This window comes from Rhinolophus sinicus, linkage group LG10 (genome assembly GCF_036562045.2).
Source record: "Rhinolophus sinicus isolate RSC01 linkage group LG10, ASM3656204v1, whole genome shotgun sequence".
NCBI lineage: Eukaryota > Metazoa > Chordata > Mammalia > Chiroptera > Rhinolophidae > Rhinolophus > Rhinolophus sinicus.
The window spans coordinates 102,235,694-102,260,318 of record NC_133759.1 but is presented as its reverse complement, the minus strand read 5'-3'; the positions used below and the strand labels follow the sequence as shown (position 1 = coordinate 102,260,318).

General features: G+C 38.7%; 1 protein-coding gene across 1 annotated transcript; it reads right to left on the bottom strand.

Annotated features, from left to right (window-relative positions):
• Nucleotides 1-1,748: 1,748 nt before the first annotated feature.
• RARS1 (arginyl-tRNA synthetase 1) lies at nucleotides 1,749-23,624 on the bottom strand. The gene is made up of 15 exons (XM_019740948.2): nucleotides 23,527-23,624; nucleotides 22,101-22,235; nucleotides 18,888-19,076; nucleotides 17,863-17,971; nucleotides 17,208-17,308; nucleotides 16,503-16,624; nucleotides 15,239-15,359; nucleotides 13,136-13,265; nucleotides 12,039-12,143; nucleotides 9,998-10,176; nucleotides 9,366-9,475; nucleotides 6,544-6,649; nucleotides 3,226-3,398; nucleotides 2,839-3,086; nucleotides 1,749-1,965 (listed from the first exon to the last, which is right to left on the bottom strand). The coding sequence occupies exons 1-15, from the start codon at nucleotides 23,569-23,571 to the stop codon at nucleotides 1,856-1,858; spliced, it is 1,983 nt and encodes a 660-aa protein (XP_019596507.2). The 5' UTR covers nucleotides 23,572-23,624; the 3' UTR covers nucleotides 1,749-1,855.
• Nucleotides 23,625-24,625: the final 1,001 nt, after the last annotated feature.

Below are 24,625 nucleotides of genomic sequence, written 5' to 3'. Positions count from 1 at the left end.
TAATTTCTAGTAAGACGGTTTAAAGACGAAATAATCAGATGCAGAAAGCCAAGAGTCCCCATTTGTCAATATATGAACTAATCACGACCTTCAGTTAATGTAATATACTCCCATAGGGTTTCATGAGTTCCTTCTCATTGAATGCTGTTTACCCATCAAGTTTCCCGGATCTCCTGACCCGTGGACTCAGTAGTACAGGTAGACGGTCTCTGCAGTCGGCAGGCTAGGGAGACACCGCTTAGCTTCCCTTGTTTGCTGGAGGGAGCAGTGATCTGATGTGGACACATTCAACTTTTTCTTTTACAACATACCTTATTTTTCCTTCCAACTAACTTTTCCCTCCCATTTTCTGCCCCGCTCCCTCTGGTTCAAGCCGTGGTTTCTGTCTAGTTGTGTAGGACACAGCTCCCTGGCCCATACTGGTATTAGGAACCTTGCGCTCCCATCCAGCTGAGACAGACAGTCACCAATCGTTGGTCGGCCGCTCACAGCAGCTCATGGCGACTCTTGCTGGTTGCTGGCCGCTCACGCTGGCTGCCGGCCATTGGCCATTCATGGCAGCCTACGACGCTGACTGCTGGCCACTCATGCTGGCTACCGGTGTGGCAGCTTATGCCCACTTCCAGATGCTCAGGGCAGCCCAGTTCCAGGGAGAGCTGTTGTTCACAATCTTAGCTGTAGAGGGCACAGCTCACTGGCCCATGTGGGAATCGAACTGGCGACCTCGGCATTAGGAGCTTGGCGCTCCAACCACCTGAGCCACCGGGCCGGCCTCATTCAACTTTTATACACCAGTTTGCAACTCGCAGATACTGTTATAACTCATGATCATCATCCCTAAGGTTTCTTTGAACTTGGAGACCCTTGGAAACAGCCGGGAGCAATCCTGTTCGGGTTTATCAAGCGCTTGTTTTTGCAGGTACTGTGTTAGCTTCTTTACATGAATTCTCATTTCAGCTTTATGTTGGCAGACTACATCAACAACGGACCCAACCATCACTCTTACTTCCCTTCCGCTGACCCCCCCCTCACTGTCATCAAAAATCTCCACCTTCTATCTTGCTAGCAAAACTCCATTTCATGGGGTGAAATGATACCAAGCTCAGGGGATGAATCTGGACTGATCTGAGCAAATCATGGCAATCCTGTTCTTTGCTTAGATAGTCAAGTTCTTCCAGCTTTCCCTGCAACTGGAATCGGCATTATGACCAATGAGGTGTTAACAGTTAATCTGGAACTTCATGAAAATTTCCCATCTGTTAAATTTTCTTGCTCCTTCCCTTGAATCCAGGGCTATTATATTGCCAGTGTCATATTTTGCTAAAATAGAAAGAGCTTACATTTGAGAGTTAGATACACACATGGATACGAATGCCAATTTTGTTTCTGAGCAATCCAGGGCAAATTACTTATTTCTGTGGAATCTCAGTTTTGGCACTTGTGAAACAGGGACAGTATCTACGATAGAACAATGGAATAAGGAATAAATGGGACAATGAAGGTGCGCAAAGTTCATGGGCCTGTATCAGGGCTCAATCAATGGGATTCCTTATCTAATTAAAATGAATGAAATCACATCCCTGCTCAGCCAATAAACACTCTCACTGCTACACGAACCCTGTTACTCCATGTCCCCCACTAAGCCATTCTGGTTTAATGCTCAGCAGAAACAAGCATATTTGTGAAAGAATTGGTTTTTCTTTTCAGAAGCCTAGGTGTTAGAGATAAAGAACCACATGTTACGTAGATAGTTGACAAATTTCTTTTACTTGTTTTTGTATTCACGATTGTAAAAAAGCAAACAGTGCTAATGGCCACTTTGGTAGAAACACACAGTGTTCGAACCTAGGAAGGATTACATTCTTTGAACGGGTTTTATCCCCAGGATGTCAAAGCCCTTGGCCATGACCGCAGCCACTGCCTCACATAGCAGCATACGCCACATGTTCACCTTCAACACTTTTCCTGAGAAGACAGAGAGAAGAGCATAATCGTTAATTCGTTTTTCTCTTTGAAAATCACTATTAAAGAATCTATGTTACTTCTGGATTTTACTGAGAAGTGAACAGCCTAACCCATATGTGTCTTGAGCTTTAACTAGAATCACTTTACCTTAAACTATAAAGAGACAATCCGAGAAATAAAGGTGTTCCTGTTCAAGAAGTCTATTTTTATCTGATAATGAGGACAAGAGATACAGGGTTTGCAATGATTAGAACTGTAAATTTTATATTTCTTTTTAAAATGTAGAGTTCTTTCCTAGGCCTCAGGGTCTGAAATAAGTATCAACTTTAATACCATGATAATGGTGAGATGGTTTTTCCTAATAAAGTTTCAGCTCACAGGCACGACCCTCTGAAACGCCTACCTGCCCTGTGACACCTTAGTTCAGTCTATTTCATTAACTATGGAACATGCCAGAGCAGAAAGCCTAAGGTAAGAAAATTGATCATTTTTTTTTCCAAGGGCAGCTTCCATTATCAAGAACCCCTACAGATTCATTCTGGGACCCTCAGTCACACTGCTCTGTTGGAAATGTCCTATTCCTAATGAATGGTCTTCAATTGTTTTCTTTCGAGGCTTCCGGTTTCATGCCATGTGCCTGTGTGTGGAAAAACTAGTCTGTTTGGGACTGGGATGAATTCCACTAACGCTTTTATTAGAGTTGGTTTAATTCTGTCTGTTATACAATATGGCTCACTGTGTAACTGTTTGTGAAAAAAAGGGGGGGCGGCTTCTATAAATAAAACAAGCTGAAAACCACCCACACCCAATTCAAATACATGCCTTCCCCAAAGGTGCCCCATCCCCCGTGTGGTCACTGGGTGAGGCACTCACCAGTCTGTCGATCTTTTTCCACACAGTAGCAGCTATCGTAGAATTCCGTGAAAGTAGTTGCCAGCTCATAGATATAATCACAGAGAGTGTGGAGAAATAAGTCATCTAAAATCTTCTGCAGAATCTCAGGGAACCGTAAAATGCACCGGCCTAATTTCCATTCTTTCTCATGGTCCAAGATGATCTTGGTCTCCCGAGCAGCTTTCTGGAGCATCTCTTCATCAATATTGGCCAGACGTGCAATAGACCTGAAAAATCAGGCAACAGCCATCATTCCCTTTGCCAGACACATTCTTATTCACTCAAAAACATGTAACATAAAGTGACTGACAGAAATTAGGAATCATTGTTTGATTCAAAATAAAACAATGCTGTGCCCACAATTACCTGATTCTGGTGAAGGCATACAACAGGTAAGCAGCGGTGTTTCCTCTGTCATCCAGCATTTTGTCAAAGGAGAAGATGTAGTCATTCAACCGGTTATGGGAGAGATCGGCATATCTGATACAGCCGTAAGCAACGGATGTCTGGGCAGCCTTCAGTTCCTCTGTGGTTAAGACCTGTAGGAAAAACAAACAAAATACTTCACAGCTTGCTGACTGCTGCCTTTGTCCTGGTGTCTCATAGGCACAAGACGAGGGTATGAGTATTTAATGGTGCTCCTTTATCAACAAACTGTACCTACACAGTGGAGAAAACTAATCCTATCACCGTCCCAAAGTGCTCAAAATCAACATTAACGATTATTTATGAGACTTATCAACATCATGTGCCTCCTGAAATCAATGAAGTAAGAACTCTCGCCGAGACTGCGTAACTTGAATTTAATTATGAAGAAATATCAGACAAATCCAGCCAAGGGAAATTCTACAAGAAAACTGATCAGTACCCTTCGAAAGTGTCAAGGTCATGAAAATCAAAGAAAGCAAGGAACAGCTCAGGTTAAAAAAGATTAAAGAGATGGGATGACTAAATGCCACGTGACCCTGGACTGGATCCCGTCCTAGAGAAAGGACATTCATGAGACAAATGGGGAAACTTGAATAAAGTCTACAGATTACACAATAGTATTGTATCACTGTTAATTTCCTGATTTTGACAATCCTACTATGGCTATGTAAAATATTAATATTTAGGGACGCTATTAAGGGAATTCTTTGAACTACTTTGTAAATTTTGCATGCCTAAAATTATTTCAAAATGAAAGGCTAAAAGAAAATTATGATTAAGGTATTCAAAAAATTAGAGGGACAAAATTAGATAAAAAGATGCAAAATTTCAAGATATTTGGAATGTAGAACAAAATGTAATACCTGAAATAGAAAATATTCAAAATGAAGCACAGAGAGAAAAAAGTGAAAGAAAAAAATCAATGTGAGAGACATATATAGGACACAATTAAAGTTCTAACACAGGTACTTGGAATTCTAGAAAGAACAGAATACGGGAAAAATGCAATATTTGAAGTGATATGACTAAGAATTTTCCTAAACTGATAAAAGAACTCAACCCACAGATTTCGGAAGCTCAGGGTAAGTACAAAGGAGAGAAACAACTTCCCCCCAACCCCAAACCACAACCAACCACTTCTTAGTCAAAGCACCAAAACAAAGACTAAGAAACATAGTAAAAACAGTCTGAGAAAAAGATACATTATCTCTAATTGAGCAACAAGAAAAGCGATACTCAAAAGAAACCATGGACGCTGGAAGACAATGGAATGCCATCTTTAAAATATTGAAAGAACAGCTGCCAAACTAGAATTCTATAACCAATAAAAATATTGTTCAAACTGAAGGCAATATAAAGATGTTTTCAGACAAATGCTGATAAAATTTGTCACCAGCAGACCTGCACTACCAAAAGATACCAAAAGGAGAATGAAGGAAAGTAATCCCAGATAGAAGTAAAAAACTCTGGGAAAGAATAAAATGCACAGGAAGAATAAATATGTGAATAAATATAACAATGATAGTTTGAAACAAACAAACTCTGGACAAAAGACTTGAACAGACCCTTCACAAAAGAAGATAACTAAATGGCCAAGAAGCATAAGAAAAGGTAGTCAACATCATTACTCATCAGGAAAACGCAAATTTTAACCAGTGAGATGCCATCACACACTCATGAGAAAGGCTAAAAACACCAACAAAATCAAGTGCTGGTGAAGATATGGGGCAACTGGAACAACCATATATTCGTGGTGCGAGCTCCTTGGAAATGTTTAATAAGGTTAAGCATAAGCCCACCCTACAGCCCAGCAATGCCATTCCTAGATATATATCGTAGAGCAAAAGTGCAGGTACCCATAAAAGGGCTTGAATGACAATACTGAAATTAGACTTTTATTCATAATAGCCAGCAAATGGAAATAACCGTAATGTCCACCAACAGGGGAAAGAATAAACAAAATGTGGCATATTTGTATAACAGAATATTATTACTCAGCAATAAAAAGAAATGAACTAATGATATACTCAGAAAACAGCACATACTTTATGGTTTCATTTATATGAAGTTCTAGAATGAACAAAAGTGATCTATGGTTACAGAAAACTTTCTGGGATGATGGAAATGGAACTTGATTGGCTGGTGTTACCAGGAATATATATATAACAATTCATGAAGCTTTATATTTTATTGTATGCACATTAATTTCAAAAAATTGTTGCTGGACTGGCCACATAAAACAGCCAAAGTAGTTTTTGTCATCATGCAGAGTAAACAAATTGTTAGATAACTAAATTTCCACTTTTCATTTGATTGCACCAGATGTGCTTAGGCCAGGACTAAAAGGCCAAGCTACTCTGGAGATACCAGCCGGGTTCACAGGGCACCCACCTACTAGAAGTAGACAGCAAAATGATTTCACATTTCATTTTGCTAGCAATGTTTTTTAAGGGAGTAGGTGGAGAGAACGTGGCCTCAGGGCCCGACTTCTTACTCTCTGGGTCATCAGGAAGCTCTGAGGGCGCGCCTCCTCAAAGGACCTCTGCTCGTGTTTGGCTCTTTCGTGTCTATATTTAATCCTATTGTTTCTCCTTCTGTAATTTTACCTTTGCATTTACAGTTGTTATGTTCATTTCAAGTATCACCTGACTTGCTGGAGAGTAAAAGACATAAGACCCTTTGAATCTCAATCCTTGACCTCTGTTACCCCATCTTAAAAAATTTTCTCATTGCATTTTGTTCATTGTGATGTCATTCCTCCAAATTGCAGACAAATCCAACCATAATCCTTTTTGAGGGCGCTATGAAAGCCCGTCATGTTCCCAGATGGCTCAGCAGCGGCCTGGGGTGGGAGATGCTGACTGCGGTCACCGCTCTACAAAAGCTCTGGAGAAAGGAGCTCAGCGGATGTCAACTCTGCCAGAAGTCGGACACTCACCCCATATCGGTCTGCAATGTTCTCCCACCACTGGTTCAAAGCAGTGACAGGTGAACTGCCAATAAAAGGCAGAGACCACATGCACACTAACAAAAGGCAAAAAGGCCATGGCCTTGTATAAAAGCCAAGAACTGTATTTTCAAAATAAATGCGCAGCAACTCATGAAACAAACTTACTGTGCAATAAAATCTGAGTAACATAAGCCTGTCCCAAGTGGAACGACCCTTTATAATCCTTCTCAGTTCTCTGAAACAAAAATGAAAAAAATCACAATAGAATGCATGGTGCACAATATGCAAATGAGGTCTTGGATTACCTTGTCTCTTTCTTTTTCCTTCAATTTGTCCATGGATCGTTTTAGTCCTTCTTCCAAAAGGTCTATGAGGCGCACTGTTTCACCTGAACGTGTTTTAAACTTCTTCCTAAAAGATTCAAGGAAAGTCCTCATTAAGTGGATTTTGAAGTAGACCATCCGACTTAGAAATCTTTGTAAATGAAGGTCTGACCCCACTCTGTTCCAGCTGGCACCCAGGGAAGGTGCCAAAAGAAAGAGAACGGGTACTTCCAAGTGTCTTTCATCTGTCGCCCTCAACTCAAAGCACTCTATGTGTTAGGCTCCTAACAGCTTTCCCTGCATGTTCACCTTTTTAATACATTCCCTGAAAGGGAAAGAAAGGACACATTTGTTCTTTTGTTCATTTTCCTGAACACAAAGTTTGGCTTAGCTGTTTTACCTTAGAAAAATTATTAATAAAATACACTTTGCTTCTAGAATTGTTTGGGAAGTAGGCAAATTCCTAACTGGAATCTCAGTCGCATTTCTCTACATGGGAATTCCACTTGTTCAGTGCTAACCAACCCTGGATGCATATTGGAATCAGCTAGAGAGCTTTAAAATGATGCCAGGACGCCATTCACACTTAACTAAAATCCGACTGTCTGTGGATGGGGCAAAGGCACTGGTGAGCACTGCCCTGGGCAACTGCATCATTAAAAGCTTTTCATGAAAACTGGTTTTTACCTATTAAACAGAAGTTTGCACAACACCGAGAATATAATGTCTTTTTCTTTCAAGTTAAAAATCTTTCAAACACAATGGTACAAATGAAGCATACTTTTCTAACACAAAGCCTACCAAAATAATTGTGATACTTCCTACTAAAGTTATATTTTCAGAGTTGCCTTAGAAAGATCTTCTTGCCCTTTACCACAGAGTTAAGACTCTTTTATTATCCCCAAAATATATTAAATACTTCATGGCTTTCCTTATGCCATCCGCTCCTTCTTGAGTGTCCAACAGCTTCCAAGTTTTCTGTCTGATGAGATGATATCCATCCTAAAGCCTAGCCAGAGTGCTAAGCCTTCCTTCATGTCTCTACTTTGCAATAACTGGTCTTTTTCGTTACTCCCTACCTGTGCGCACCTTGAATTTTTGTGATTTTTTTTGTGTGTTTACGCCTCTAACCAGTGGAGGGATGCATATCTGAATACCGAAGGAGATTTAAAAACAAGCCTAATACTCATGTTAGACCTAGTAAGTCAGTAACCCCCGGTGGGGCCCGGGCTCCAGAGCACTGCCCTGCTCTAGGAGACAGGCTCCGTCAGGGAAGGGGTCATGTTCTATGTACCTTTGTGTGTACACCGAGCAGCACCCAGCCAATGCCCTGCACAGCAGGTGCTCAAAAGACTGCTGTCCACGAAACATCAGCAAGATGATTCAATAAAAGGAGGAATTATTTATTATAAGAACTCTTTAAAAGAGAAAAATCTCACTGAAAAATAGGTGCAAGAACCTGGGAGCATTTTAATGGAAATGTTTAAAATATGGCAGGCTGCCACTGGTTAAGTATCATTGAAATTATTCTTCATTTTTCATGGCCTAGGATGCCATAATTACATGATGCTGAGAGTGCGGAAATATAAAACAACACTGAAAAAATAATCAAGGGGAAAAAGCCCCTTAGCCATTACATGATAAATTCAATGTAAGATACGAATATTGGTGATAAATATCAGGAATAAAAGCAAATTTGGTAATTTTACCCAACTGTAGGAAGAATCATCTAAATGATAGTCCAAAAACCCAAGTTAAGAAACTAAGATACTATAAGCAATATTCAACTCATCAGTTAGCTCAGCGCCATCTCAGGATCAGGGACACTGTACTACGTACTAAGTAGGACCAGTGTCTTTTGATCCCAAAACAGTGCAGCTCTACAGAAGATTCATATATTATACTTAAAAAATGTCCGCTGCTGCTGCCAACAAGGTCTATGACCTTCATATAACCTGTACCTGAAGGAAGACCCTGACACACCGAGGCTGCCTTTTATATGCTTAACTGGGGATTCTGTACATTGGCTGGAGCAGCCCGAGCTACTTCATGTGGTTTTCAGAAGCGTTACCATCTTTGTGCGACGGTACTATTTGGGCCATGTCACCTAATCTAAATCTAAAACGCTTGATTTTGAAGACATGTCGATTAATTAGTTAAGTGATCCCAAGGTACTGTTAAAAATTTTGTGCCTTTGAATTGGTGAGTATTGTATATAAATATTTGCTTGTATTTACCTTTTTATTTGATAAACATTGGGTAGAATGTGGGAAAAGAACTGGAAAATAGAAAAACTGAAAATATGGATATTAACATGTAGGTCTCAATAAACATATTTTTGAGATGAGCATAAAAATGAAAGCTGGAAACCTTAAAACTCAACTGGAATCTCAATAAACTTCTTTCTGTGTGTTGGCCAGGTGTTCAACAGTGAGGGAAGAAACAGACATTTACAAAACATTTGAGATACATTAATGAGTATTTTGTTTGAATTGAGGCGGTACTGTGATAGATTTTACAATTTAGATCTGTGGGAACGGAAACCCTCTTTGTAATCTGTTAAGTCTATAGTCTGGCTTCCATTCAACTTTGTACAAATCTCCATAAAAGGCTACATTCTCTGGCAGTGATAAGATATAGGTACAAAACAGCTCAGCTGATTCACCATTAGAACATATGTAGACTTAAAAAAAAAATTGTGAACTAAATTTAATTCTAATATGGCATCAAACGAAATGCAGCCTCTTCCAAAGACATCTGGGGCTCAGGTATATCGTTATCACCTGTGGATGGTCCAGACTTACTTATCTTCCCCCAGCACCACACCAAATCCAGCATGAGACACTCGAGTTACTTTCGGGTCATACCAACCGATCATCTGAGCAGCAGCAAATACTGTCTGAAAATGCACAGACTACAAAAGAACAGAATTAAGAAGTGACTTGCTAAACTTTCTAATAATAAAAAAAATGACTTAAAGCTCTTGCACTTAAGAATAAAGATATGGAAAATTCAAATCGCTCACAAAATTTGTAAGGCAAGTATAATTATAAAAGCTCTTTTTTATTCCCTATGTATGAGAAACAGTAAGAGCAGGACTATTAAAATTACTTTCTATATTCGAAGGGTTTTAAAGCAACTGAATTTAGGGCAGGTTCATGGGCACTAATATCAATTAAATTTCATGTCTCACAACTGCCTTTTCAGACAGGAATGGTCACTGAGGTTCAGAGAAGTAACACTGCTTCCAGTTTACAGAGATAAATTGAAAAGCTGGGAAGTGCCAAATCGAAACCCTGTTCTTTCACCTATGTTAGTTACAGTGCTGTTCTGGGAGAAAATTTATAGTCTGCAAGTGCCAAATGCCACAGACCTCACCATAGCATCTCATCTCCAATCAGACAATGTAAGAACATAGAAAGATCTACAAACTCACTTGTCCACTGTCCACCACATAGATAATCATATTTGCTTTCTCCTCAAATAGTCTTTGTTTAATAGCAGCCAGGTCAGATGTATCATAGGTATAACCTCCATCTGATTTTACGATGGTTAATGGTACGGAACATCCTGGGACAAATACAATCTTTCTGCCATCATCCATTTGCACAAATCCTAAAAAAATAAACTTCATTAATAATGTTAAAAGAACCCTGAAGCAATATAAATGCTTAGCTATCACAGGATATTTATTAGTGAGCTCAAGAAATCACGTTTTTTCTCACCACGACCAACTATGAACCTTGGAAAATGGCTCCTGTCAAGGTTGTCTGGGCACCTAGGGTGTTTTCAGGGAACAGTTTTCTGGACCCACACTACACTTGGCTCCCAAACTCTTTGTAGAACCTCACTGGAGTCTACCTGCTCAGCAGGTACAGAACATTTGTTTTCCGTGCTTTGTTTTCAAGCTGAGCCGGAACCATAGCCTTCTTCTGGGAGACAGATGCAATTTCTATCACGGCCTCTTAAAATGTATTGAAAGAACATGATGATGATAACAGCTATATACGAGTGCTACTATGTGTCAGATACTATTATTGTTATTGTACAGTTTAGGAAACTGATACTTGGGAAGGTAAAGGCAGTATAAAAGGATGGTTATAAACAAGCTGTGAAGCTAGACTGCCGAGGTTTGAGTCTCAGATTTATCACTTACTAGCTCCGTGACCTTGGGAAGTTACTAACTTCTCTGCCTCTTTTCTCATCATTAAAAAAAAGTCCTTACAATTTTATTATCTTAAAAGTATGGTCCCTTGGATCCAGACTAATAAATCCATTTCCCATTCAAGGAACCAGGCTTTCTTGGAGATACCAGATTAGCTGACTTCAGATATAAGGCAGGGAATGTACAAAATAATTCTCAAATATTATGTACTAGAAAGCAAGTAAACTATCAAAGATTATAGGGGTCAAGGAAAAAAAAAGAGACAATTTGAAGAGCTACCATTAGCCAAAAATGGAATAATTTTAGCATTAAAAAGAATAAAGGCAAATGACTGAGAAATACAAAAATATCCTCATTCATATTAATGATAAAAACAACTCAGCTGTCCTATCTGGAAGATGCTAAGAAACTAATTTATTATTCTGAAAATTGATAAAGAAAAATAAAGAAGCATGCATTTATACTGCTGGTCTTATGTGAACTGTACCTCAGGATAACCAAAAAAATTATGTGACAAAGCTCTGTACAGGAGAATTCCAGGTAACAGACAAAGAAAGAATGACAGAATACCACCACTTTCTAACCTCTAGTGAAGTAATGGATCGAAGTCATGATCATTAATACCTGCTACAACCACTGGAGGAAAGTTTAATGGGGAAATTTAAGGCTAGATAGGGCTGACAACACCTTAACCCACTAATCCGTCTTAACATCATAAAAGAGCCAACCAGACATTGTCTGCATTCTAAAACTAAACAAAAGACAAAATAAGGAAGAAAAGAGAACACAAACCACAATCTAATCAAACCGCTTTAGAAAATACAGAAAATGGAATTAAGTTAAATAACACCATGTGGGAATTTCTGTAAAACACATCAACGGCCCAGTTTCTTCAAAAAGGAAGGGAAAGAGATACCTACGGATTTACAGAACTTAAGACATATATTAAACAAATGTAATGTTCAGACTCTGAAAAATAACCCTCCTGATTAAAAAAGATTACGAATCAATCTGGGAAATTTAAACTCTGACTGGCTACTTAATGACATTAAAAAATCATTATGAATTTTCATGGAGTGACAGTGACACCGTGATTTTGGAGTTGGAGGAAAGGCCTGGTTCTTTTAAAGACACATACCAAAATAGTTATAGACAAAATTGTATGATGGAAGCAGTGTACAGACATATTGGTTGGCCTGTATTTATAATTGCTGAAGTTGGGTGACACATGCATAAAGGAGGGGGGTACTATAATATTCTCTTCACTTTTGTCTTTGTTTGAAAGTTTTCATAAAAGCTAAAGAGTGCCTACCTTTATCTTCAAATTCCTTTACAACATCATCCATCCTATCTTGATAGAAGGATTCCCCCCTTTCTATTAAAGAGATGTCCAATGCATCGTAGATTTTATTAAACTCTAGGGGGGAAAAAAAAGGGTTAAGAATTTAAACAAACCGGAAACGTGCATCTTATATTAAAATAAACTTATTTTATTTATTAAAATTAATATTAAAAAATGTACAATACAGAACATTATATACATACTGCCATTTTGAAAATGTGGAAAGAATATGGTAAGACACACATTCAAATATTAAAGTGGGTGGGACTATATAGATAATTTTTATTTTCTTTTTTCCTGTCTACATTTACTTTTTTTCTGCAAAGACCACATACTTCTTGTGTGCCTTTTAAAAAATTAAAAAATGTACGAGTACAAAAAGAGAAAAGCATTTATTTGTAGATTAAGCATTTACTAAATTTTCTTACTTTTTCCTAATTTGTCCCATTTACCTATCTGTCTAGCCATGCATCAGTGACACAAGCCTACCTATGGCAGCATTAGAAACCATTTTACTACCTAGTACTGAAAACAGCCACCATTAGCCTTCTTTTTCAAAGATCTACTGGCTATTTTTGTCCATTTATCCTTCAAAGTGACTTAAAATTACTCTATCAAGTTTGAAAACTTGAAATTGTCTTAAAACGACAAATGAATTTGGAGCACTGGGGGACTGTGCATGATACCCTAGTCAGACATTCTATTATATTTGTTGTGCATTTCTCTTCATTTTGTCCTATACATTTCTGGATAAATGTATCCCTAAGTGTTTATAACTTTGGTTGCTACTGTGAATAGGATCTTTTCTTTTTCTTTCCTAATTAATTTTTGCTGACTTCTGAGAAAGTTAAATTTTGCATCTGCCTGTCTATTATTTCTTAGTTTATTCTAGTTCATTCTTAGTTGTTTCAGTTTCAGAAAATATTTAAGAAAAAAATCTGTTTGCTAGTCCTTGAAAGTTTAACATGTCACGTAAGGTCAATTCTGAAGGACCCTAACATCAATTCTCAAGGACACTACATGCAATAGTATTTGTTGAATGAACGAAAAAAAGCCCAGAAACTCACCTTGGCGGGAGACATCACAGATAAGCTTCCAAGCTTTTATGATATCTGGATGTTTACTCTGGAGCAGAACTACACTTTGGTATGCTCGCTTTTTAAATTCCTCCTCAGTATCAAATCTCTTCTTGGATTCCTGTGTTAAAAAAAAAAAAAAGTGAGGTTTCTAAAAAAGAGCCAAACCTGCATTTCTGTATTAAGAATTTATTCATTTTTCAAAAAACAAACGAACAAAACCCACAAGAAAAAAGCCAGGAAGTGAAAATTTAGATACCAGAACAAAAACAAAAGATGTGCTCTATCTTAATAATCAAGAATATTGTTACAAATTAATGTTCCCAAGAATCCTATTATTTCGCTTGAAATTATTCTTCCTGAAAACACAAAATTCTCACCACAGTGCTATCTCCACTTTTCTAATTCACACAAGCCTACTCACACCAATGCTACCGTGTTTCAGTAGAGTACACGTGAAAAATAGCTAACAGGTAGGAGTGAATTTTCTGGGCTCAATTTTCCATTCTGCCTGTGGTCTTGGATGAGTAATTTTTTTTTTTTGCAAATAAAAATCCTTTCATAGTTTTATTTCTATTTTGAAAGTAATACATGCTTACTGTAAAAAAAAATACATAAATAGGTATATAGTTAATCCCACCCCAAACCAGTGACATTTTGGTGTGTAATTCTAGACATTTCTTTGCAAATACACACCACTGTGTTTTAACCAAAACTGTAAATATATGGCTTTTCTTTTACTATGGCTTTAAAATTTAGCAGTGTATTATAAATATTTTCTTGCACTCATAGATATGCCTCATTATATTCAGAGTGCAGAATTCTAAAAGGTGATTATAACATTAGTTATTTTATCTGTCTGGTATTAGTAAACATTTCAGTTGTTTTCAATTTTTTCATTAGAAAATATTTACCAAAAGACAAAAAAAATCTCCCCAAGACAAACAACAAAAAAACCCACAAATGTTTATTTATTTTTTTACAATCTATTGCTCTGTATTAATAACTACTGCAATATAATCAATAACAAATGGCAAAATTTTCAAAACATGGGTAGTGTAGACTAAATGAAAATGAAACAAAATTATAGGAAAATTCCCCAAAGTAGGTAATGCCTTAATAATCAAGAATTGATTGCACTATTTATTTTCATTTCTTAACAGCCAAAGTAGATATTGTTTATATTATAAATGACTTAACTGAGGTACAATAGGATCATACCATTTTCCTACAGCACAACCAGAAACATCATAATCACTAAATCAAAATTCATAATCTCTAAATTTATAATCCAGATGTCTATCTCATTATACAGCCTCAGTTACGAGATCTAAAAACACTGGTTCATTCTTTTATTTCTTTAAAATGTTTACTTTTTAATGCAGCAATCCTATTGTTGGGAAGTTGTCTATCATTAGAATATAATTTTAAACAGCGAAGAAAACCTATGTGGACAAAGTTATTTACTAAACAAAGAGACTCCCCAAAATGGGGGGAGAAAAAAATAATCAAGAGATTAATGTAAACTTTGTACATCAATCCAACAAAACAATGTGCAGTCATATCATAAAGTAACGTAATAAAGTTTATAATAAAATGTTAAATAATTACAATACAATAAAATCACAAATGATGAAACTGATGTTTGTATATGGATGAGTCAAAAAATCAAAAAAAGCTGACCACAGTGATTGACTTGAAATTATGGTTTATGGGTTCCATTGTATAATGGTTAGCACTCTGGACTCTGAAATTACGGTTTATAGTCCATTTGTCTTTTATAAAACTGCTCTTACATATACTTAATGACATTTTCAAAGTATTGTGAAGAAGACAAGAGCATCAAAACCATTTTAAATACTAAAATTTGGATTAACAAACTCCTAACCCACTTAACAATGGGTAATGTGCTAGAATTCAATTTTTAGCAGACACCAATACAAAAGCAAAGATGGGATGTTAAAGGGTGGAGAGTTTAGCAACTTTTATTTACCCCACGGAAGGTTCAAATACCATTCTGAACTCCCTAAGGAAGACGAGTAATTATGCTGAACGGTAAACACACCAATAACACAACAATAAATGGTATCAAACCTTATAAAAGGCCTGCAGATCCCCAATAGGAGGTGAAACTGTTAGATAATCCGGAAATTTATCTTGCAGGTGAGCGATGAGCATGCCAAACTGGGTTCCCCAATCTCCTACATGGTTTAATCTAATACCAATCAGAGAACATAAAATAATTTTTAAATGATAAATATATTTAAATTAGGGGAATTATATTCCATTAGGAACCACTACCATTTAAGTGCCAGTACATCACATTTAGTAATATCTTCTTCACTTAGTTGTTTTCTCAACTGGTCTGCAAGCTCCAGGAGAGGCAAAGACAACATCTGTTCTGTTTAGCAATGCGTACCCAGTAGCAGAGACTGCACACAGCAGGCCTCCAGGATTTGCGAAATGATTGAGGTTTCTATCCATGGATTATAATGTTTATTGTGTAGTTAACTGGGACAATGAAAGCTGAGCTCATGTACCACAATTTCATGAAAATTTAACTTCAACCAATTTTCTTAGGGTTAATTTATATACCAGTGGTTCTCAAATGTCAATGGACAAAACTCTTCAAAATATGACAATCCAACCTCTTCCCATCCCTCACTGCTTCTAACTAATCTCAAACCGCCAGATTTGCCTGGATTATTACAATAGGCTTCTAACTTATTACCATACTTCTCCCTCCTTTGCCTAGCTCCTTCACAGAAGCCAGAGTAATCTTTAATTAGATTACAGGCACACCTCATTTTACTGCACTCTGCTTGTGCTTCACAGATATTGCATTTAAAAAAAAAATAAAAAATCGAAGGCAAGATCCTACACCAGCAAAAAAAATTATGACTCACTTTATTGTGTCACTTGCTTTATCGAGGTGGTTTGGACCTGAACCTACACTATCTCTGAGGTCTGCCTGTACATTGCTCCACTAACTAAGACTCTCCAATAGCTTCTCATTACAGTCAATAAAATCCCAATTTCCTACCATGGCCTACAAGGCCCAGCATAATCTGTCCCCCACCGATGTCTCCCCATACTAGAATATAAATCCTTGGTATTTTGGAGGCACTCTAGAAATATTTGTGGAATGAAGGAGCGGTGGGGGGACCTTTTCCTTGGTTCTACACCACAGAATCTAAAGTCACTAGTTCAGAGAGATCCAGGACATAACTGATTTTAAACGCCTACTTACTGGGTGAATAGAAGCAGAACCACACTTATGAATCACTGATTGAGTTAGATTCTTTCTCAAGTGACATGTGCTATTTCTATGGGAATCTCCAAAGGCAAGAGCACATACCTTAGCACGTCATACCCTGCAAATTCAAAGAGGCGGCACATGCTCTCTCCTATGATCGTTGACCTGAGATGGCCTACGTGCATCTCTTTAGCTATGTTGGGAGAAGAAAAATCGACTACAACCTGGGATAGAAAATAAAGAGATTTCTTTTTATAGACAACAATATTGTACTACTATTATGTAATGTGACAAATACAGCTACAAAGGCAATCATATTACAATATATGACTGAATCAAATAACGTGTACACCTTAAACTTACACAACATTATGTCAAATATATTCAATAAAAAAGAGATTTTTTTTAAAGGGTTGTAAACATTATATTCAGCTAACACATTCGTTAATAACATATTTAATAATAAACTGGGACTTAAACAGTAGCTTGGCTTGTAATTCAACTGTGTTAGGTTTCCTGATGAATCTACTTGTTCACCATTAACTAAAAAAAGAGTCAAACTCATTTATACAAATTATCATTCTCTATTTCAGCGACACCTCAAAAGTATCAGCTGGACCTTGTGGAATGAAGTAAAAAGAAAAATCACAAAACAAGCAAGACCCAGGAGAAAGGCTACATCAGTTATGTTCATAATCTCAAATACTAATGACTAAATTTCAATATAAATGAAAGCCATTCCCAGTTAAGAGCTTTTCACACAGTTCTAACGTATAGATTAGTATTAACTGAAAATTGTACATATACCTTTTTATGCTCTCCAAGGGCAGGCAGCTGAACGCCATTCACCAGGAGACTGGTCAACTGTTCTGATACAAAGTCCTTTCTCAAGTGGATATTAATAAAACCTAAAGAACAACAGAAGAGAGAAAAAAAATCAGATAGCTTCCTGTCTTGAAGGATTGCGCACACCCAAATGCTTTCTCAATCTCACTGGTGCTGGCTCCAGAGCTGATGTGGCTCTGGCAAAAGGCTTCCGGAACCCAATACCACCTGGGGCCTTGACTTAAGCTCTCTTATCAGCTCCTAGTTTCAGCATCTGTTTCAAACAACACCACTCTCCTGACAGCTTCTTACTTGATCCAGGGCCCCTCACACTCAGCAAATGATTTGTTCACCTCTTAACAGAAAATAGCCCTTTTGCCACAGATTTACCTGCCATTATCTATGTCCTTTTTGCTGATCAAAAACTGAATCACGAGGTAAAGTAACTCATCCAAAATTGGGCAGCTAACTCTAGACTAAACCTGTTTCCTACCTCTCAATCTGAGGTGCTTTCACCACCTTATTCAGTATACAAGTCTTAAGCCTACATTTATATTTAAAAGTGGTTTTCATTTTTTTTATTTCAAAAAGGACTCAGCATCAATACAACTACTTAAGAAGGGTAACATTGTCATACCAGGACCAGCAATTTCAACTTTTTCAATACATTCATTGTCTGGGAGGTGTTTGGTAATGTTTTCAGCAATTTCTCTTGGATTAACTTTCTGTTCCTTGGTTTTGAGCATCTATAACACAATATAAAATGATTTATTACACAGACGTTTCAGCAAGTTACTCTGAAATGCACAACTGACAAAGCATTAGAAGCATCTGACATAAGACTGATCAAAAGGCAGAAGCAGAGAAATCCAATGACCTTGTACATGGACAGATTTAAGCATCAATAGTCTTAAGAGGAATACAAAAGTGCCAAAACCACGTGATCTCCGTTTCAAAATGAGTTGCCACAAACATCTATAACTTTTCAATGAAGACATAAGAGTCTTTAGTTATTATGCCTGTTTCCAAGATATTTACATTTCTAATTTTCCAATCACAGAAATGTGCAACATGCAGAGCTGGGAAAATAAACAGCACCCTTATAAACTCAACCCAAACACAGACACACAGAAATTATCTGGAAGAAAAATCTGGACTCTTTAGATTAACCCTTTCTATTAAACAAAGAAAGGAAAGCAAAAAGTCCCAAACCAGGTACAATGAGCCATAAACTAATTAGACAATGTAGCTATTAAAAATAGGGAATTCTTCTAACTGGAAATGAAATGTCAGCCCACAGCTGCACCAAGAATTTGATGGAAATGTTGGTTGGTAAATGGCTTACTTTTAATTCCTCCCCTTCCAACACTCACGAATAACACAGCAATCTTGGACACACAGGAAGGAACAAACAAAATAAAACGGTCCCTACTATCGCCCTTCAATATTGAGAATACATACAAAAATTTAACTGAATATTCAAATCTGTGCTTTTTGTAAAAGAAAAACATGTATCTCCCTTCCTCAAGTTTTTCAGAATTGTGGAAAATGTTTTTGTTCAGGATACAACCCTTCACTATTATTTATATAGATGGTGCGATGACGATAATGCTTCAGAAAATGAAATCACCAAGAGTGCTCTGTAATAATACAGTCAGTCACCTGAGAGATTCCCATTGCACTATTGCACTGATAGTCCCCAAACTTGGGCTGCTGACTTGGTGTCACTATGAGAGGAGGGTTTTCCAACTCTGGAAACGCAGCCTTAATGGCACAACCGAAGACCTCTTGTAGGCGGCTATTGATGTTAATCATATTTTTAGTCGGTCTCTTCCTTTCTGCTTGAAGACTCTGTTAAGATAAGAATGAAAAATGTGTCAATAAAATAAAAAGCTATCTTATATGATGTATCCAAATATTTTGAGAAACTTTCAAATGTCTGCAGAAGAATCAAAAGGTAACGTACACTCATAGCACCACGCTCTCCTATCTGGGATATGCCGAGAAAGGTAACAGGACAAGCCTGTCCCACAGCACCTGAGGCAGACACGGGAAATGCTCTCAGTTCTCCTTCTACAATCATTTTACCAGAACAGAAACTGGGAGTAGGGAGCATAAAGGGCTGACTAAATCTTCTCAGCTTCTCTCAAGTTCTGAGAAAATAGTATAAAATTTGATACACACATGTCAAATGACAGTGAAAACTCTATGGACAAAAACAAGTAAAAAAATATATTCATCTATTCTCTTTATTAAAATGTTAACATCTTCCAGGCACGAAATGAAATGGAGCATTGTATTGATAGATAATATCAATATATCAGAAACACAGGTTGTTTTGTCTTAATATTAAATAATCCCATGTTGGAAACTACCTATTTCTCATTTTCTTTGAAGTCGAATATACTCACTTAAGAGGGTGTATAGTTAATTACCTCTATTACTGCACTTCTCACCCCCACAAAATCAGATGTCTGTCCCACCGACTTCTGGACGCAGAGAAAGTGCTTATTCATGGCTCTATCCCCGGCATCTAGCACCACCGTACCTGCCATGGAGCAGGTCAGGAAATGGTGAATGAACACACGTGCTTTTAATGGGGTACAAACGAAATACTGCCTGCACACTAGTCACAATTTTATGTTAATCAAAATGTCAGTGATGTGCAGTATTAATAGTGACAATAATTAAAGTTATTATTCGAGTAGTACTGTGTCAAGAACTGAGCCATGTGCTGTATTTAGATACATCATCTTACTTCATCTACACAGCAAAACTGAGTTTGTCACTTCTATCACTTTCATGTGGGCTAGAGATTGAGTAACTTGCCAAAGGAAACAAAGGTTAAGTGGCAAAGTCAGGATTCCAACTCAGTTCTCTGGAGCAAAGAAGCCAAGTTCTATGCTTCCTCAGCACCCCCTTTAGTATATGGAAAAAATTGTATTCTTAAATTTACTAAAAACCGATTTAAGTTTTCAGTTGATCAATAATTGATACCCCTCTGCGGTGACACTCAAAAAAGGGGGAGGTATGCTTTTCACAATCTAAAGATTTCCAATAGCGAATACTGAAGCTTTTAAGATACGATCCTAAGACCCAAAACCTACTACAAATACATCTCTATCTTTGTATTTTTAAAGGCTAGGGGTACCAGTATATGTGCATACATGCAGGTTTTTGTGTGTATATATGTAAAAACACATATATGAATCCACTGTACTTGATTTCTGCACCATGCAACTTCGTATTTCATTATATTTAATACTTTTTGCCAAAGATTTGTGCAAGTCTTTTCTCCTCAAAAATAGTAAGCTCCATGAGGTTAAGAAATATTACATAAGGTACGAACATCTCTGCTATAACTCAACATAAGCTTTCTGAAACACCTCACAATATGCAAAAAAATGACATCCTAAAAATAACAGTTTATGAGGAAATCCGCACCAGAAGCAGATTACTCATAATCATTGCTTTTGTAACAAGGGCACCATTACAACAGCAATCTTAAACTCATCACTGTTAAAAAGGTATCTGTAATTCTTAGCAAGTACTAATTAAATATGAGACTTTGTTATAAAAAGATAGAGGGATAAGAAGAGCTGAAGTGGCTGAGTTAAGGAAAACAAGGGTGGAATGCCTCGGAGACAGACGTCCAGTAAGTGTTTCTACGTCAGACCCTGTGGCTAGTGAACCAGGGTCAGAGGTGGGGTGAATGGGCGCCCCACACAGTCGTTTTTCCTTCTGTGGCTTGCTGTTTTCCAGTGTGTTTGTGCACCTCGTGTTCAGCTCTGTCAGTGTCACTCCGCAGGCCAAAGTATTTGTGAAAGAAACCATACGCCTTCCGCATTACACTGACTGTACTCGCCTATTTACACGTTAGAGCTAATTTCTATTATGGACACGTGTATTAGAATACACCCTACGACTTCCTTTTGTATCCTGTCCATCATAGCCACCAGCAAATATTAGGCATTTAATAATACTTTTGAATTCAAATAGAGGAATAAGTATAACAAATAAGTGTGGAATGAATGAGGTCATCAGAGAAGTGAGATATTTCTGGGAAGATTCCACGGAAAAGGAACTCTGATTTTAGAAGGCTAAGACAAAGCGATTGAAGCAGAACAGATGACGGGTAGGTAATAAGAAAGACTTCACGGACATGGGTCAGGCAGAGTCTAAGATGAAAAACTCAGATACAGTGCCAGTGCAGCCTGGCTGGAAGTAGTTTACACACACACAGGAGGACAATTATGGAAGTGAGGTCACCCTTCAGGATGCGTCATTGGCAGACCCAAATGAAGCAAGCTCAATTTTTTGACAAAACTGATAAACACTGTTAGATCACGAGGTCATTAAATAACAAACACAGCACAAGCTTTATGGAAAAGAAAGTTCTGAAATATTAAGTGGGGAAAAAAAACCAAAACCCAGCCACTATGACACTTTATGTAAAATATAAAAATGAAATTGTAAAAAAAACCAACTTAGGGCTGTGAAGGACTGTTCATGTATTTTAAAATATTTCCCTTTGATTGAAGCAATTATTTAAAATTCAAAAACAAAACTTTTTTTTAAAGGCACAGGCATACACTGTTGAAAGAAATGTCTCAAACCCTACGTGAAGCCAGCATTAAGCTGGCCAAACATTAAGTACCATGAAACATTTCAATGAGCCCTGGGAGTACAGGACACCAACTTCTCCATTACGTGCACCAACAACTTAGTCTTAAATTGTTTCAGGCAGGGAGAAGAATAGGGTTGTTCTCCTTTTGCCAAATCCATTAGGGTTTCCTTTCAGAATCTTTGACAAGGGTTTTTTAAAAAAGGTGCAATAATTCCAATTGTAGGATGAAACCAGAACTGAGTACTCACCTTTTGAAGGATATTCAGTCGATACTTTAATTTTAAGTTTTCTTCCCGCAACTGCTCCAAATTTGGAGAAGCTTCTAAACAGCCACAGTTTTTCAACCGTTCAATTTCAGCAGTCAGAGACTTAATCTCTTTTTCCTAGGAAAGAAAAGGCACTTTGTTTGGTCCAGTATGATGGATGGCCTCCATGATGTAATAAATTGTCCATAAAATTACTTCACTTCCCCTCTCCACCAGGGCATGGCAGAGGTAACAGGAATGAAGGTCTGTCTCTTTGATAAATTGTGACTCTTCTTCCTCAAGGTCTTTCATGACATTAGCATATCACCCATAATATGAACAAATTCAGTGTATGTGTTGGGGAAGAGGAACAGGAGTGCTAAGCACACAGTGGGATAAGCCTCATATCCTTAGTTTTTTCCTTGGCTCAACTGTCTGCCTTTTGCCCTTTCTGGGACAAAACAATTCTCCCATGTTTTTCCTCTTTGTTTCCAGTGTCTTGTCCTAGAGGAGGCTCTTTACTCTAATACCTAAAACAAAAGATACACCAACTCTGAAGGAAGTCAAGTGTCCAACCTAACTGCATTACTAAGGGAGAGAGGCCTCATTTGAAATTTCAGAATGTTTGCCAGGACATAACTACGGCATAAATAAGCACACATTATGCTCTAGGCACTGAGCTGAACACTTCAGAAATTACCTCTCTAATTCTTACCTTAACCCAGTGAACAGGTACTTATTACATCTCCCCAATGACAAAGAACGTACGCTCAGAACAGCGAACAATGTACTTGACTAACTTGTACTTTGTGGCTGCTGATTTAGCACGACCTACAAAGCAGTTCCTTTTGATATGATAAGAATAAACCACTTTCATATCACCCCTCCCTGCTGCGCGTAAAAGGTAAAGGAACTGTTTCACTTTCAGTTTTAGGAGCTACTATGAAGGCAGACAGCAAACTCCTGTTGGATAATGAACCACGGGGCTACTGCGGATTCCTGCTGCTCAGTGTCATGGGCAGAACAGTGGCCGAGCTGCCAACCCAGGGGTCCTGCTCGTATCCCCCGTCCCTCGGCCTGTCCTCCCGCCTGCCCCGAGAGCACGCGTGTGCGCGGGCAAGAGAAACACCGTGGAGAGAGGCTGCACGGAACACGCACGGCTCCGGCCACCGGAGATGCTGGTTGGGAGGGTCCATGAGACGGCGGGACCCTCCGTGCCACTGAACCTCACTGTCACAGGGGTCCTCGAATGCTGGGCTCCTCCTCGCCCACCCCGGGGAGGGCGTTCGCCTCCGAGGCAGCGCAGGCCCGGGGCTCGGGACCCCTCCGTCTGTCCGCGTCGAAGGGCGGCAGCGCGGCCTCCGCCTCGCCGCTGCCGCCGCCTGGTCCCTGCCCTCCAGGCCCCTCCACGGGCCCCACGCGGTCCTACCTGCTGCTGCAGCCGTGCGGAGCACTGTGCCACCTGCCCTTCCATCCTCCTGCCAGCACCTCCCGCAACAAGTGGCCGGAAGCGGAAACGGCCAGTCCTGCCCGGAAGCGGAAACCCCCTCCCGCGGTCCGGAGGCTGATTGGGTGCCTCCGCCTCTGCTGCCTCCTGGCGGAATCCAGGCGGCACTGAGGGGAGACTCCACGGGAAAGGCGGGGACGATGCGCCCTTAGACTCCGTTGTTGGCGCGAGGGCGGAGGGTTTCAGGGGAACCGGACCAGAGCGGCTCTGTGCGCGGACTGACTTGGACAGAGGCACTTACCTAGAGCTAATGTCTCTCAAGGGCTTCAGTTTGCCCCTCTGTGAAATGGGTACAGAACAAAATCTATTCATCAAGAATTTACTGGGCACATTAATATGCCAGACACTAGTCCAGGCGCTGGAACACAAGCTGGAACAAGTCAGACAAAGTCCCCGCTCTTATGGAGGTTACATTTTAGAGTGAAGATACATACAGGACAAAAACAGTAGCTATCAATCTCATAGTTTTATTGGCCAGGAAAATAATGTGGTGGAGTGAGTCGGGTCAGGGAAGCCCCCTCTCTCTGCAACATTTGAGTTAACATTTTCAACAGCTCCCCGGGGATGTAAGTTTTGAGAAGGCAGGTGCCTTAACCATCTTGTCCACGCTTCCCTGCAGCCCCAGTGCTTTAAAGCAGCGGCCTCTAAACTTTTTTGTTTCTCTGCCGCATGAAAGAATTTTTAAAATTCATACTCCAGGTAGATTTGTAAAAGTTGACATCTGCAAACTCTTGCCACCACTTTAAATAGTATTATCGCAATGGGCTATTTTCTGGCATGTTGCTTCTTGTGTAAGTGCTCTCACGTGTTTCCATCAAAACTGTGGAGCTGTAAATTTAGCTCAGCCGATTTATGGCAAGTATCCACCGTATTAATTGGCAAAGTTAATCCTCTGTCAAATCAAATAATCTAAATCATACTTACTTTTTTTAAATGTAAAAGTTATTTGCCTTAATTTTTAACTTTTAAACCAAATAAAAGTGTTAATATTATGTCCCCGTGACACCTTCTCATTTCTTAA

Bases quoted from the DNA above. Each gene is read 5' to 3' on its own strand.
- RARS1 (XM_019740948.2), bottom strand. From the start codon at position 23,571: ATGGAAGGGCAGGTGGCACAGTGCTCCGCACGGCTGCAGCAGCAG. The intron at 13,266-15,238 runs GTTTGATACCAT...TTTTTAACACAG, and splicing joins ATCTGCAGGCCTTTTATAAG to GAATCCAAGAAGAGATTTGA. The intron at 10,177-12,038 runs GTAGGCACTCTT...TTATTTTTTTAG, and splicing joins AAAGGAATTTGAAGATAAAG to GATTTGTGCAAATGGATGAT.